Genomic DNA, 17,065 nt, shown 5'->3' with positions numbered 1-17,065 from the left:
TATATTTAAACAACAGACAAAATACATTTGAGTATTTTCCCACTGTTGTAGGAAATGCCCTGACTGATCTATAACTCTTTCTCCACTTCTTTTCCTTATTTTTCTTACTAACACAAACATTTGTGTTTAGGGATCCATTAAACACACATTAGAAAAATCTCTGGGAGTGTCTTATTTCCACAGTATTCTGCACAATATTGTCAAAATTAGGAATATCTTGTTTCAGAGAGATACTGAAAAACTGCTCCATGTATTTCCCCCTTATTATCAGGCAGTCCTAAAAGCTCCCTGAAAAGCTTTGTGAAAATCATACAAAATGAGTTCATATTTCTCCCCAAAATCCAAAAACATCATTAAAAATTAATCCAAAATCATTCTTCTTCCATCCAGTAGTTTGTGTCTTGTCCTGTTTTGTTTACTCTCTGTCCCCTCTTTTCTCTCATCCCTTCCCCCTCATCCCCCAGCTGGTCACCATAGATGTCTCAAATCATTGGGGTTCTCCCTCTAGTATTGCCAGGTCTTCGCCTTGTCAGCTGATGCTATATAAATAAAACTGAAGTGAATAAAAACATACGGTAACTGCACATCCTTTGAAATACCATATCTGCTGGCTTGTGATGAGCTTTGACTTCTTCCTCCTAACATGCACACGACATCTGCAGCACTCCAAGCACTCATTAGACAAATTAGACCACAATTTGTTGTTGATAGCGTTCCCGTATTTCTCTTGCAATGTTGGTGTGGTGTAAACTTGTCTTCCCCTCTGAGCCACATGGCTCCTTCCTGCTCCCTTCCCTTGACAACAAGGAAACAGTCCTAAGAGGATAATTGGGCCCCTGACACTTTTCTCTGGCTGTACTGGGGAGAAACTCATTCTGCTTCTCTGTAGGCGCACTTTAAGATTTCCTTAAATGTGCTTCCAAAGCTGCAGGGATCATATGCCTTCACAAACTGTCAGCTTGCTGCAATATTTCTAGCGTCCTTCTGCTTTTCTTCAGCATACCACACTGTGACATTGCAGTACAAAAAAAGTGGGACTTAAGGAAGATAGTGCCCATTTTAGATAACCACCACACTTTAATAAATCTTTTTTAAAGCAGAATTTTCCATCTTACCTATATAGATGAACAGAATAAGCCATTTTTTTTCAAAAGATAGCAAAGGGCAGACTTTAAACAACTAAGAGCTTTGGCAGATTGTTGGAGACAGAAGGACAGGCAGTGTTGCTCAAAACATCTGCCTCTAATCTGCACTTATAAACATCCACCTTCGCTGGTCTGGCCTTTACTTCTGTTTCTGTATGTGTTTGTGTGCATTCAGAAAAGCAGGCAAGGAGACAGTATGAGCTGGAGTGTGTATTTGTTTTTGTGTGTAGGAATGAGTGAGTCTGACACTGTGCCATCCACCTTGCACAGGCTTTTTTGGATGGACTCAGGGGGACTTTTTAAAAACAGCCAGCCAGCAATTTCACTAAATCATCTTATTTATGGTGTGTTTTTTTTTTTTTTTTTGCAAGTCACTCAAGGCCATCTTTGCTTCTGATAGAAGATTGGAATTTTTTAAAACCACATAACCATCACTGTAAACAGCCAAAAACGCTTCGTAAGAAAGCAATGACAGAAAAAAAGTCTTTATATTTTAGCTGATATAAGATTCTAGTAGGATTCATCTGTTTATATTTCTTTAGAGATAATACTGACAGTGTCAGTGCTCGGCTTACAGTGAAACAGCAATGTGGGAAGGATAGGCAACAGTGTTTTATAGTAAAGTGTTTCTGTAGTAAATAACAATGTCAATAGTTTTATCTGTTCTTCGTGGTTTTGATGTAACCACCTCTGCGATTTCCACCTAAAACTGTGATAAATGAATACTTTGAAAAATTATATTTCCAAAATTCAACAGCAGTCACACTGAAACATTTGCAGCAGAACTCTACCAAATAGACAAAAAACAAAACAAAAAAGAAAACTGTTGGCAATAAGATCTACTGTCATGGATCGGCTGTGTGGCAGGCAGGAAGTGGACCCCAACGCAGAAAAGGTAGGATGATAATCTAGCCTTTATTGGGCGAGCAGCTAAACGGGATGATAACCAGAACTGAATTCCAAGAACTACAGAGAAACACAGAGGGGACACAGGAGGGGAGCGAATGACGAGGACGCGACAACAGGCTAAGAAAACACCGGACCTAAATACACGAGGATAACGAGGGGAGTGGGAACAGCTGGGAAACACAGGAAATATTAATCCTAATGACAAGACCAAGGGAAGCAAAACTGAACATGACAGACAGACCAAATGACTATCAATATAAAACAGGAAGTCAAACGGGGGAACAAGGACGCAGACCTGACACATGGAACACAAGGAACTAGAAATAACAAACTGAGGACAAATACAAAAGATAACAAAAAACACTGGGCCACCGGCCCAGGACCATGACATCTGCTTTTTTGAAAATGTGCTTTAAAACGCATAATCAGAATTCCATTCACCACTACTGTATTGGGTTGGATGGAAACATTTCAAGGGGAGATACTGCAGGAAACCTTTCCATATATCATTACGATTGGATTGCCAGACATTGCTGCAACAGAAGGACGTACCTTTATTGGTTTTGAACTCCACATTTTGAGTCCTTAATGTTAGTATTTTGGCAGCCACCGTGGGTTTATAGATTGCTAAAAGAAAAAAAAATCACCTCAGGGTTGTTAAAGGAGCTGCATCCTGTGCAAGGTGGATGGCACAGTGTCAGACTCACTCATTTCAACACACAAAAACAAATACACACTCCAGCTCATACTGTCTCTTTGCTTGCTTTTTTGAATGCACACAAACACATACAAAGACAGAAGTAAAGGCAACAGATACACGCTAATTAGTACTAAGTATAAGACTACTGCACTCACAAACTGAAGCACAAACCTCCAAAAACACAGCAGCAAGGTCCAGTATTAGGAAATTAATGAACATGAGACTTAGCAGATGGCACCACCCACCATACTGTTTTTAAGCTTTCTAATGCTGTTTAGTTGGGCATTTTAATGTGGGAGTCTGTGGGGACTGACTCACCTTTGGAGCCAGCCTGGTGTGTATGTGTGTGTGTGTGTTTTTGTCAATAATCCTTCAAAAATCTAAGTCAGGTTTTTTGATGATTGCCTTAAAAATAAGTTTTCTTTATTTGACAGGCTATTGTTGCTGACTACTTCCTGTGATTTAAGGAGTATTGACTTCTAGCTTTCCTTCAGTGTCAGGTAACATAGTCCCTAGTACACACTGCTGTGACCTTTCTTTTCATGTCACTGCCATTATGCACATATACATCCAACCACATGTGAATGCAGCATTTGATAACAGAAGAAGCATGGACTGCTCTGGTGGTCCAAAATTGCAATTACCTCACCATGTCTCATATAAGGTCCAGCAGATGGCTGATTTAACTTTTATTTTTCCTGTGCATGTGTGCTGAGTATGCTTTTACTTCATCTTCTTTATTCAGTCAGGTCTGAGATGTAAACTAGTAGCATTATGGTCAAGATGATTATGGTTATTCACTCTAATGTTCATGTTACTGTCACCCTTACAGATAGACTGTGCAACTTGCACAAGGTTAGGAGGACTGAGAATTGGTTGATCACAGGACTGAAACTGCACTTTTAAAAGTTTCAAATGACCTCTTAGTCATTACTGATTCAGGGGATTCTGACATTTAAGTACTATTAGACCTCAGTGCTGCCATTGATACCATATCATGGTATCCTTATCTCTCAGCTGGAGCACTTTGTCAGAATCAAAAGGGCTGCATGGGAATGGGTTTGAATTGTATTTATCCAACAGAAGTTTTGTGGTTTGGCTTTCTTCTGAACGCCTGCTCTTATGTGGAGTCCCCCAAATTCACCCCAAGGTTAGGTCCAGGGTTCCATTCTTGGCCCAGTTCTTTTTTCTGTTCATACCCTCCCCTTGGGCTTTAAAAAAACATGGCATCTCATTTCATTGTTATGCAGACAACTCACAGATTTACCTGCCACTGAAAGTAAATCAATGAGTTCTCTGAAGGCCTTAATTGACTGTTCGGAGGATGTTAAGACATGAATGGCTTTACATTTTCTTAACTTAAATGAACAGAAAACAGATGTCATTGTGTTTGGTGCTCCTGACCTCTACAACCGTGGCCCTATAAAGGCTTATAAAGAACCCTCTGCGAGGAACTTGGGAGTGATCGTTGACAGTAGTCTAACTTGTGACAAACACATTTATGCAATCATTAAAACTAGCTTCTTCCATCTCTGGCTACTTGAAAATATGAAGCCATTCCTCAGTTTCAGAGACTTTGAGAGTGCTATCCATACCTTAATTTTGTCTCAACTTGACTACAGTGTTCTAGCTAGTGTCCAATTGCCTGGCACTGCACCTTGCTGAGGTACCGTTGTGCCGGGCTGAGAATTTCTGCTGTTATGGGATTGCTATTGTCACAGTTAGCTAGTGGCACAACCAATGGTCGCAAGCAGTCTTTCAGTACCAAGGGGGACCACCCCAGTCTGATGGCAATTTTTCTGGCTAGATCCCTGGATTATTCTAATAGTCTTTATTTCAGCTGTCAGTCTGTCACTGCTTAGCCCCATTGTTAGCTAGTGTGTCACAGTTAGCTAGCAGTGTGGCCACTGTCACCAGCAAGCAGTCTTTCGGTACCAGGGGGAACCACCCCAGTCTGATAATGCCGGATAGATCCCTGGATTATTGTAATAGTCTTTATTGAGGTGACAGTCTGTCACTGCTTAGCCCACTGCAGCTGGTCCAAAACACTGCAGCATCGTTACTAACTGGCACTCACAAGCAAGACCACATGTCCCCCATGTTAGCATCCCTATACTGGCTGCCAGTCAGTTTTCTAATTGAGTTTAATATTTTATTTGTTTTTAAGGTGTTTCATGGGTTGGCACCTTCTTGCCTCTGTGACCTTTTAAATTTGCACTTACCCTCTAGATCACTGAGGTCTGCTAAGCAAATGCTCCTAGCTGTCCCGAGGTCCAGATTAAAGCACAGATGAGATTGGGCTTTTGCAGTCGTTGCTCCAAAACTGTGGAACAAACTACCCTCTCACATCAGGACCTCTCCAGCATTAGACACTTTGAATGTTCTAACTAATTTGTGTCATTTTTACTCATATTTTCTTATTTTGTATTTCTTTTCTTAACTCTATCGTTTTGTCCTATGTTTTATGTTATTTGATTATTTTAGATGTACAGCACTTTGGTCAACAGCTGTTGTTTTAAAATGTGCTATAGAAATAAACTTGACTTGAGCAAACTGTGGCTGCACGTATGAAACATGTACAGTGTAATATCTCATCCGGCAGGGCCACTGGGAAATAGAAAGTACCATTACCGTGCCAGACATCAGCTCAGACAGATGGTTGTGTGAGCATGAGAGTGTGAAGCTGAATATCCCTGCTAGTGTGTCTTTGCTTCTCTGGGAATGCTCCATTGACTGGCTTGCAGATTAATTCAATTCCCACATCGAGGACTTGTGGGCATGCATCTCTCTAGCTACAACAAACACACACCAACAGACAAAGCTTTGTGTTTGTGTGGCTCACAGAGGTTGATGGTGTATGATATGAGATTTCTTGGGAATAGTGAGTTTAGCTGACTATGCTAATGATCAGCTGTATTCAAGGATAATTAGTTTTGGCTCTTCTGGCTTCAAATGCCTGAGGATACATTTATTATTATTTTACAAATAGCAGGGGTGTGTCCCTGTAAATGGGTCAAATCTTCTGAACATCAGCAGCCCACTATCAGGGCACCTTGAGGGTACAACAGAAACATAACGTTCTCAGTTGTTCCCTCTCAGTTGCAGAATTAATTATATTGTTTAAAATAATAGCATAACTATTATTTAATTATTTACTAATGATCAATAATGTTAAATTGTAGATTGTGGGGCGCCCGAGTGGCTTAGTGGTGAAGCCGGCGACCACATACATATGCCGCGTTAAGGTGAGGGTGGCGCAGTTTCGAGTCACAACCTGTTGCCAATTTGCCTGCGTGTCTTCCCCTGTATCTTTCCCCCATTTCCTGTCCCCCTCCACTGCCGATAAAAGCCGCTGTGGCCAAAAATGCACACAAAAAAAAAAAATTGTGGATTGTGTTAACCTATGAGGTGAAAGCTTATATCTTCACTGACTGGTATAGTATTGTAATGAATACAATTTAAAGTAGAAATCAATAAAGAGTTCCCCAGAGGATTTGTTTATTTTGTTGATTTCAATGACCACAAGTTTTATATTAAAAATTGTTTTATTAGATTCAACTATCACCAACATTTTTGCCAATTTACACACTATTATATGTTAGAAAGATGTAAGACCAACAGCCATATAAGTAAATATTCCTTTCTGGACATCTATAGTCCTGTGACAATGGAAGTTTTCCACTGGACTCTGGTGTGCAGTCCTGTAACAAATTAAGTACACTCTTAAGTACACTGCTTCCATAGGAATTAAGGGGGTAAGTAGCAGCCAGCTGTTGCTAATCAACTGCAATTGATTAAATGTGTTGACTTAAGAACAAGTCATATACTATGTGGTAGGACTTATAAAGACAGTACATGAACTAGTACCATGTAATTTGCTGGTCATGCAATTTTGAAGTTTGTATGTTTAAATAATAGTAAATGCAATAAATCTGGTTAATTTATCTGCTACAGTTGTTTATATATTTTATCCCATTACTGGTTTGTTTTTAGGAGGTGCACGGGGCAACAGAAAACTGCACAATTATTTTCTGCTGCCAGGTTTTTCAAAGGTCAACAAATCCCCTAGGAAATATTCTTAGTAAGAAACTTTCCCTCCCCCTGTCAACAATAATGGATTGTGTTCTTTTTTTCAGAGTAGATTTGCACCCAGGGGGGTTGTTTGGCTGATGAGATAGAGATATTCCATTTCCTTTCACACTGTAATTGGTCACAATACATGGGACAAAATTACCTTTTGGCTTTGTGACTTCTGCAAAGGGCTGATTAATATTAACAAGCAAAACAGAGATTCTGATGCCAAACTTTGCGTTTCTGGCTGTAATTTTTTTGGCAGTAATGGCTTCATAACCTGATTTTATGTTTTAAACAATCGGTTTTACACTAATAGGCAATATATTTACAGTAAATAAACTCAACCCTACATCATATTCTTGGACTCTACTACACAAGCTTTGTATATCTCACTGTTCAGGTGACCCTTCTGAGCTATATGGGACTTATAATTTGGACTTTATCAGAACATGATGGTATGGTAAATATTACCAAAGCAAATATATATATATATATATATATATATATATATATATATATATATATATATATATATATATATATATATATATATATATATATATCTATACTATTGGTAGGGTAAACACCTTCCAGTCTTTTTTGTCATTCTTTCCTTATTACTCATGCCTACTTCTGGATTATATGAAGGCTTGAACTTGCGAGGGCATGCTTCCTACATGTTGGTGTTCAATTCTCCTCTATCATGCAGTGACCTGCTGAGCTGGGCATTAAATCACTTCTGTCAGCCAGACAGTTAATAGGAGCCAAGGTTGGGGAACTTTGCCCATGTTTCTGCAGTAGCGATGAAGAGCAGAAAATGCACCTTGGTAATAAGTGTTGTTTTCCTTCTATTTCTTGCAGTCTCAGCAGAAGTGCATTGTGATCTTTGCCTTGGTGTGCTGCTTTGCTGTGTTGGTGGCCTTAATTTTCTCTGCTGTGGACATTTGGGGCGAAGACGAGGACGGGATCACAGAGGAGAACTGTAGCAGGGACTGCAGGTGAAAACTACTGAACTGTAAACACACAGTTTACATTTTTTTGCCTCATCACAAGTTATGGATTTTGTGTGGACATTCCTAAACAGTGATTTTTTTTCTTTTTTACTAGAATTGCTAAAAAAGAAAAGAAAAGAGGCTTTGTTTAATTTTTATCATCTCAAATTTTAGCCTCCTTTGTTAATCCTGATAACCAGACTGAGAAAACCCTACATTGTATTATGTTTGATGTTCATACTATTGGTAGTTATTTGTTACTTTTGCATGTTGACCACTTTAGATTCTTGTCATAAGATCTTTGGGGTTTTGTTTTTACCCGTAGCGCTTGTGTCTATTCTTTTTCATTACATTTCCTGTTAGTCAAATATCATATTGGAAGATTAGTTTAAGTTAATAAAATTTTTTTTTTAAAAAGCTACCTCTTACCAGGAGGATTTGAAAGTTACAGTACACACAGTATATGCTGCATCAGCAAGAGTCAATATCACAGTCAGGTGGGTTATTTATGCACTGCAGTTTGCTATCTGCACTGCTAGCATCATTATGAGGACATAGGACCTTCTGTCAGGTCTGACAACTGTCGAGCCCAATGTTAAAAAAAAAATTGTGTTGGAGAGTAAATGTAGCTTCTCCCATTAACCAATAGTGAGTATTTCAGTCTTGTGAATTTCTTGGTTTCACTTTATTTGTATTTGGCTCACAGGCTATAACTTGGTGTAAAGAGTAACATGTCACAGGCCACCAGTTGAGATTCACTGCCTTAGAACCATGATATATTTATTTCTGAGATTAGTGACATGTCTGCACCTGAGTAAGAAGCAGTGATAAGAAGCAGGAGCAAAACATTTATTGAAAAATGCAAATCTTCTGTGGCTTTGGTTGACACGATTTAAGTGCTGATAGCTTATATTTAACTTCTGTCTACAGTTGTTTGCATTATAAGTGAGTTTACTGAGTTTACTGTCTGAAGCACCAGAACGTAACAAATCTCTGTTACCTCCCCCACTGGTGGGAAATGATGACCAGGCTGTTCTTAAAGTTACTTTAAACCAGACTTTTGAAAGTTTCTACAGTCTGTTCGAATTTTAAGATTATAAATCCCCAGACAAGTGTAAAAAAAAAAAAACAAAAAAAAAACTGCAATATGTCCTCATAGTCCAGAGTGAAAATGGCTGCTCAGCAAGCATTCGGCTGATACAGCACTCCTGTTCTCCTACTCTCCACTTCCTACTGGTTCCTCTCCATTAGACTCTTATTATTCAATTTAACATTCAGCCTTGAATTACTTCCTTCTTCTCTCTTTCTTTAAGTCTGTGTCCATTTACTCTCTCCCTCCTCTTCCTCAAATGAGCCTTTAACAAGCCTTTAGAGAACTCTATCAGGCATCTATCTCTTCCACTCAAGGCTGAAAGTGCAATCCCAACTTGTAAAGATAAATTGGACTCCCCTTCTCCTCTGAAGGACCCCTAAGGCTAGCGGGAAGAATGAGAGAAAAATGTTAGGCTGGGGGAATGACTGAGGGATGGTGATCCAGATGGAGGGAGATAAAGAAAAAGATAGACTTAGGGTTTGAATCTGAGACATGAATAGAAGTTGTTGGCTTGGCAGGCAAATTTCAGAAATGTGTGCTATCAGATTTCTAAGTGTGCACCGTTATTTATTTCACACATGCTTAATGGTGATGTTTTGACTGTGACATCCATCATTTACAAGAACTACAAGATGTAATTAATGATTTCATAAAGCACTTTGCTCAAAGCAAGTCCCAGTACAAGGTAAGAAAAGTGATAAATTACTGTGTTTAATACATTTGTAATGGGGCTGCAGTGAGACTTGCTCATGCAAGCCCTTTAAATTCCAAAAGCTAATTTATCAAAGTAAATGCATCAAAGGCTCTTACTGGCATTTCTTATACTGAATGTTCACACTCTGAAAATTAACTACTGATTAACTTAAAAATTAAACTCAAGACCATTTCTACCAAACAATCGAACTGAGCCAACCAGCCTCCTGTGCTGTGTAGCCTTTACTCTCCTGTTACTAAAAGCCCTCTTTAAGCTTCCCAAATAACAACTCAGCAGCTTTTATTTGTCAGCTGTTTGTTTTGTTATGTAGATTTCCTTTTAATCTGCTTTGGCCTCCATAATGAATGATGCTAATTCTTGCATCCAAGGACCAGGACGGGATGAAATGGTAATTGCTGCCAGTGTGTGTCCTCGCTGATTCAGATAGTTGCTTCATATGTTTTCTTGGCAGTACAATCAAACACATATTTAATGTGATTCATACTTTCTTTACCGATGATGAACATTGTAATCGAATAAAGCAGAAGTCCTCTTAGGTATACAACAATATGCGTGTGTGTTGTTTGGTTGTTGGAGCAAAGTGGGAGCATTAATTTCCCTCTCATCTCATTCAGTCCGAATGCGGGGTCTGATCCATCCCTGGTGTACATGTGTAATTGCTTCATGTCAGACAGCTAATAAGGTTAGCATCGATCCATAGCTACTGTGGAATAGCAGAAAATATGCCTGGAGAACTACACTCGCCTCATCCCAAAAAATGGACACATTTCAAAGCATATAATCTGTATATGACAGATGGATCTAACCACCACAACACTGCCCATCAGTTTGTGGCTTTTTGAAACTGTTGCCATGTTATTTTATTGGAGCCAGAAGTGACCTTATTTAGATCAGAGGATGGACTGATCATTTTTCAGCGAAGCCTAGCAGGCTTGGTTAGTAAGGTGTATCCATTAACTGTACAGATGCAATCCCCAGACACACATCTGTTCATTAATGTTAAGTAACAGGCTAATAAGATACTAGAACTTTACCAACGCCACAAACATGTGAGGCCTATAGCAGATAGTTAGCTACTACAATTCCCTATGTATCTGAGTGAAAAAGCCATTTGAACTGCAATTGTTAAAAAGGGAGAAGCTACCCGTAGAGGCCAAATCCATTTTTGTACCAGGCTGTAAACAAGGTTTTTAATGATGTAACATATGGCATTTTAACATAGGCATCTATGGGGACTAACTCGCTTTTAGAGACAGCCTCAAGCAGCTATGAGAGGCTACTTGAGGCTGTATATTTTATGTTTCCTTGAACAGACTAAGAGTAAGAGGTCACAATGAAGACAGATTAAAATGGTGCATCATGTGTGTAAAGGAGGAGTGCATAATATAGTCCATTAAATGTTAACATGTTTAAAGTTTATATATGGCAAACAGCATTACATAATAGCTTATAAAATTAGATTTAAAAGTTTGTTAATATGAATATAAATGTATTAGTATGTGGGATGAGCTCATTTTCATTTCTTTGTAAGTCCATCTCTAAGACCTTAGTTAATCTCTAAGACCTTAATTAAGCTGGTTTAATTACTGTAATTTGAGAACTGGCATGCCCTTTAAAATTTAAAGAGAGCTGAAATTATGGCATCAAGTCAGCATGAAGTCTGGATTTTAGCATCAAGTCTGTTAGCTTCTATAACTCAATGCAACCTACTCTAAAGTAGCTGCTATCCAAAACACTGAATCATTTGGGACAGCAGCCAAGGACATATAGACACAGGCATAATTTCCAAACTGTGGGCTTTATTGTACCCAAAAAAAGGACAAAAAAATTATATAAACAAATACAAACTCATGAAAATAGCAAGCGGGATATGTAATGTCTAGGTACAGAAAGGGCTCCAGTGTAGGAGACATGCTCCAATCCCTCGAATGGCCTAGCCTGCTGTCAAGGCGGAAACAACAACGCCTATTTATGTTCCACAATATCATCCATGGACATGTGGGAATAGCACTATCTGATCACATGGAGCCACTAAACAGAACATCACGGCACTCCAACAGCCTGAGCCAAACATCCCATTCAGCTCTAAAAATTACTACAGGGACTCATTCTTCCCGAAAACCATCAGGGAATGGAATGTACTACCCGAGTCCCTCGTCACTATCAAAGAGCTAGACCACTTCAAGTCACCGCTGGCTCCTGATCTAATCTCAAACTAGTACAAGTATACAAATGATAACAAAAACTCAGTAAATACCATCCAGTAGTTTAGGTTCTTTTTTATTTTTGGTGTTCTATCCTAAACACATATTGAGCTTCAGCTCAAGTTCATTAGTCAATGCCTGCAAGTGCTCATACCAGCTATTCCCTATTCATCAGTTAGTGGATGGTGGAATAAAATTGGAAGAAGAAGAAGTAAATAAGCTATTTTAAGAAATGGGTGAGCGCATAAAAGAGGTCGACTAAACAAAACTACACAACAGATATGCTTGACAAAATAACAAAACTCAAAAAACTGACCTGCCCAAATGAGAGACCATTCAACCTATATAGTAAATGAGTAAACCATTTTAAATGCCACAGGGGAAGCCGGAGAGACAATAACTATATTTAAAACACATAAAAGAACCAATTCCCCCATGTGGTCACAACAGATGGTTAAGTTAATTTGATCGGCCTCTGCACTTAAACCAGCTCCACGCTCAGCTTCCTCTTTTACTTAAACCAGGAAGAACTGGAGCAGCAGACAGATAACTCAAGAAAGCAGAAAAAAATTAATTACTGCAACTTATAAGTCACTGACAAACCACTGTAAATCACTTATAATGCACCATTATTTAAAATGTGACATGGCATAATACAGTATAATGGACTAATCAAATTTAACTTTACTATACAACTTAAGTAATTACAAACTAATGAGATGGGAGTGTAAAACCCTACTATAATTCATTTATATAAATATAAATAAATATTGGTGTGTTTTCAATTGTGTGGTTGTAAACAACCATCCCATAGACAAACCAACGGATAGACCGACGCAATTGAAAACATAACCTCCCTCCGCCTGTCAGTGGGTGAAGTAATAACATTCAGCATTCTGGATCATTAGATCTGGAAGCCACCTTTAAACAAACTTTGCTATAGGACAGAACTCATGGTCATTTTGCACCCTAATTTGTTTTAGAGGATTCTAACTTATCCTCATTCCACTTTTACACTTTCCTATTTCCCTGTGGTCTATTCTTCCAGGGAGTGAGTTGGATTACATATATTGATGCTTGATTGGATCAGAGTGAGAGTCTACCCTGACTGGTTTTTTATGTTGTTAGGCCTCAGAGAAAACCTTCCTGGAAGCATGTGGCTCAGGCAGTAGGGTTAAAGTTAATAATGCCAGCAATGCCAGCAATCCAAAAGTAGTGCCTAAACAAGGGAAGGCAAAAGGGACACCGTATGCAAAATGAGGCTTTAAATAGACATGGGAGGTAATCAGGGATAGTGAAATCTCCAGCATAGCAGGCACAGCTGACACCAATTAAGACAATAACAAAGGAAGTAAAACTAAGACAAGGAACCTGAGACAGAGGACTAACAAAATAAAACAGGAAGTGACAGAGAATTAACAATAAAGCACTAGAGAGTACAATGAACCAAATATCTACTAGAAAAAAAAGTCTATAAACACTAGGATAAATAAACTACCCAAGCAATTCAAAATCTAAAATACAAGAACAATAGTCAGAGGATCCTAAATAAAAATTCAATAATAAAGGTTCCCAAAATAACCACAAAACCCACAGACAATGAAATGATGGTTAATGTAGCTATCAAGTCAGCCTAGAAAGGAACACTCAGGGTTTGGAGGTCAGTGGTTTACTAGTTTCCGTTAAAAATATGGGGAAAAAATATATGTGGATTTGCCTGTTGACAATTTCTGACGTGACCCAAGCCATTAAAACCCATCTGAGTGAAACACTTCAGATTACCCTCTGGGCTGAGCTAGAAGAGGATGCAGTGAGCCACACAACACAGACGTGGAGCAGAAAGAAAGAAAAATAGAATGTATTGTGTTATCATTAGTTGGATACTTGAGTCAGACACACTATACTGTTTACTGTAGTGATTAACATTGCTATGAATGCCATTTTAATGAAATTGTACAGAATAAAGAACTTCCAGTTTCATTTCCACTTTAATATTGTGTCTTTTCAGTTAAGCAAGCAACTTATTTTTAGTTTATGTCACTATTCAGTATATACCACTATAAGAACTATAAGGAGTGGTGCATCTCTCATGAAAACCTTTTCAGTTCAAACCAGACTAGGTGTGAACTTTAAATGCCACTAGTGCCTCTAGAGCTCAAATGAAAAACTCACCATATATGGATTGTCAAACATCAAAAACCTTAAATAGATCTTTAATAAGGGGAGAAAATCCTCTCCTAACAAATTGGATAGCAACCAATATCTGAAACAAGCAGGCATAGACTAAAGGTGCTTAACGGGTAAGGTAGTATTGATAACACTCATTAGTCAGAACAAACTACTGACCATCAGTCCAAATTAATTTCCATTACAGAGAATATCTACAGTGCTGTGAAAAAGTATTTGCCCCCTTCCTGGTTTCTTATGGTTTGTTTTGGTTGTTTGCTTTTTTTTTTTTTTGCATATTTGTCACACTTGCACATGTTTCAAATCAAACAAATTTTAATATTAGACAAAGATAATTCAAGTAAACCTAATAACTGCTTGTGCCACCCTTGGCAGCAACAACTGCAATCAAGCATTTGTGATAACTGGCAATGAGTCTTTCAAATCGCTGTGGAGGAATTTTTGGTCCACTCGTCTTTGCAGAATTTTTTTAATTCAGTCACATTGGAGGGTTTTCGAGCCAAAGCATGTAAATAAGACTTGAGCCTGGACTTTGACTAGACTACACCAAAACCTCCTTTTTGGTATTTTCAGCCATTCAGAGGTGGACTTGCTGGTGTGTTTCGAATCATTGTTCTGCTGCATAACCCAAATGAGCTTGAGCTTCAGGGCACAGAGTGATGGCTGGACATCCTTCTTTTCTTGTAGAGAGCAGAAGTCATGGTTCCATCAACTACAGCAAGTCGTCCAGGTCCTGAAGCAGCAGAGCAGCCCTAGGTCTAGCAGTAATCAGGCCTGGGTATGGTTAATGAAACTGAACTCAGCTTTCTAAAAAATGTGGCTAATCACAGTTACTTCATGATTTATGAAGGGAGCAGTTACTTTTTCACATAGCGCCAAGTAGGTTTAGATAGCAGCTTTCCCTTAATAAATGAAATCATCATTTAAAAGGGGCATTTTTTATTTACTCTGACTATCTTTGTCTAATATTAGACAAACATGAACATGTAAGCATATAAGAGGAAATATGTAAATGTTACAAATATGCAAAAATCTAAGAAATCAGGAAATACTTTTTTAACAGCACAGTAAATAATGAGTTTAAATAAACATCCTAGGTGTGTTTACTATGACAGCAGCCCTTTGGTTGTACCTGGTGAAACTAAAATGAACATCATGCAGGGAGCAGAGCAGCAGCAGCTTCTGTGATACCCATATTAATGTCCTTGCTGCTGCGCACCCACTGCTCAGGGCAGCTCGTGAGAGGGTGGATAATTTATATCAGATGTCAGGAACTGACTCGGGCACACTGAGATTTTCAACATGCTCTTACTATAGATGTGGATCAGCAGGCACACGCTATCAAAAGCATTTGCATTTAACTGGCTTTATTACATACATTATGTTGACATGTGATTTATGTTTTTTTTGCTCTGCTGTATTTTTAACATGTAAACCTGTCTGAGCTCTGGCAGCTCAGTAATGTCGCGAAATGTGTTCTTATGTTCAGCCCTTGTAGAATAAGGGAAAGCATAATTTTAAGAGAATAAATTTTAGTGACCCAACTGCTCTCGCTTACAGCACTGTGAAGATGGAAATCCATTATCATGCAGACATCCTCTTACTTCTTTCTGTGCCGCTGCCTTGTGTACGCACACACACTTTGAAGTTTACACCACTTAGGTATTGGAGCCTTGAGCTGAATCACACTCACGAGTGCACAGATGGGTAACAAAGGAGGGATCCATCCATGGACAACACAGACTGCAAAAATCAATGAATCCTCTGCCGGAAAACACAACTGCTGCCTCCCTGCTTCCTTCTCTTTTAATACCAAAGCCTGCCTGGCTGGTTAAACTGGTCAGAGTCACTATTTGTCATATCATACGGCCACTAAAGTGGACTGATAGGATTCCTTTCAGAATGAGATTAACCTTGGTCTTCTTCAATCTGTTTTCCTTCCATCCTTGTTTTCCTCATTGTGAAGTGTTTACTGCAGCTGTCCTAGTTTGTGCTGTCAATTTAGAACAAAGAGGGATACTCCATGTATGCTGTGTGGTGTAAAGCTCTATAATATAATCACAGTTCCCTATATTGGTTTCTTTGTACCTTTTTTATTTCACTCTCTCTCAGTGTTGAGTCCTCAAGCTCTTTGACTGCCAGATCACACAAAATGCATTAAATTAAATCCCTCAGAATCAAATCAGCCAATGCCACTTGTGTTGCTCTGCTTTACTAAAGATATTAAGATATTGACAGGTTTTTTTTTTTCCCTGTGGAGATATCAGTATGTTATGATCATAGAGAGAATGAATACAGTTTGACCTGCGGCAACTTTCCAAAACCCTGACTTTGCTTTATTTTAGCCAGGAATACATTTTCATGCTGTGAACTTGAAACTAGCCTCGCAGCATGATGCCACTACATTATCACCTGCAGCTCGTACTCCCACCAGTGTGCCCTTGAGTTGAGCTCTTGAGCTGTTTTTTTTTTTTTTTTTTTTTGGCTGACCCTAAACTCTGACTATTCTATGTGCAGCCAGACATTTGAAAAACAAAAAAGTTAAATTAGACTTTAGTAGAACAAATGGTCCCAAATGGACAGGGAAAAGATAATTGGCTTCAAAACAATGTGATGAAAGCTTTTGTCTACTACAGCTCAAAATAAAACCAATCATAAAAATCCACTTTCAGAATTTTTATCACTCCTGTGTCAAAACCTGTTTTTATCAGGTGGCTAAGAGGAACAGTCGAATAGTTACATAAAAATATATATATATATATATTGTACACAGTTACACAATCTAGCCTTCAATTTGCACTAATCAAATTGCGGTGGAAACATTTATGCTTTGGGACTGTTTTCCTGCTAATGGTACAGGATGACTTCACCATATTTAGGGGCCAATGGACAGGGCCATGAACCGTAAAATCTTGGAAAAGAACTTCCTTCCCTCAGTCAGAACACTGAAGATGGGTCATGGATGGGTCTTTCAGCATGACAATGACCCAAAAGATATCACCAAGACAACAAAGGTGTGGCTAAAAAGGAAGTACATTAAGATCCT

General features: G+C 38.6%; 1 protein-coding gene across 2 annotated transcripts in view; it reads left to right on the top strand.

The window, feature by feature from the left end:
• The window catches only part of LOC115793308 (inactive phospholipase D5), a 66,212-nt gene that overhangs the window by 34,816 nt on the left and 14,331 nt on the right, over positions 1–17,065 (top strand). For both annotated transcript variants that reach the window (XM_030748229.1, XM_030748230.1), the window contains exon 2: positions 7,690–7,826. In XM_030748229.1, the coding sequence (XP_030604089.1) occupies positions 7,690–7,826 (137 nt within the window). The remainder of the gene's footprint in view (positions 1–7,689; positions 7,827–17,065) is intronic.

Source organism: Archocentrus centrarchus, chromosome 15, assembly GCF_007364275.1.
Source record: "Archocentrus centrarchus isolate MPI-CPG fArcCen1 chromosome 15, fArcCen1, whole genome shotgun sequence".
Classification (NCBI taxonomy): Eukaryota; Metazoa; Chordata; class Actinopteri; order Cichliformes; family Cichlidae; genus Archocentrus; species Archocentrus centrarchus.
The sequence above is the reverse complement of the archived record's forward strand: the minus strand, read 5'-3'. Positions and strand labels throughout refer to the sequence as shown.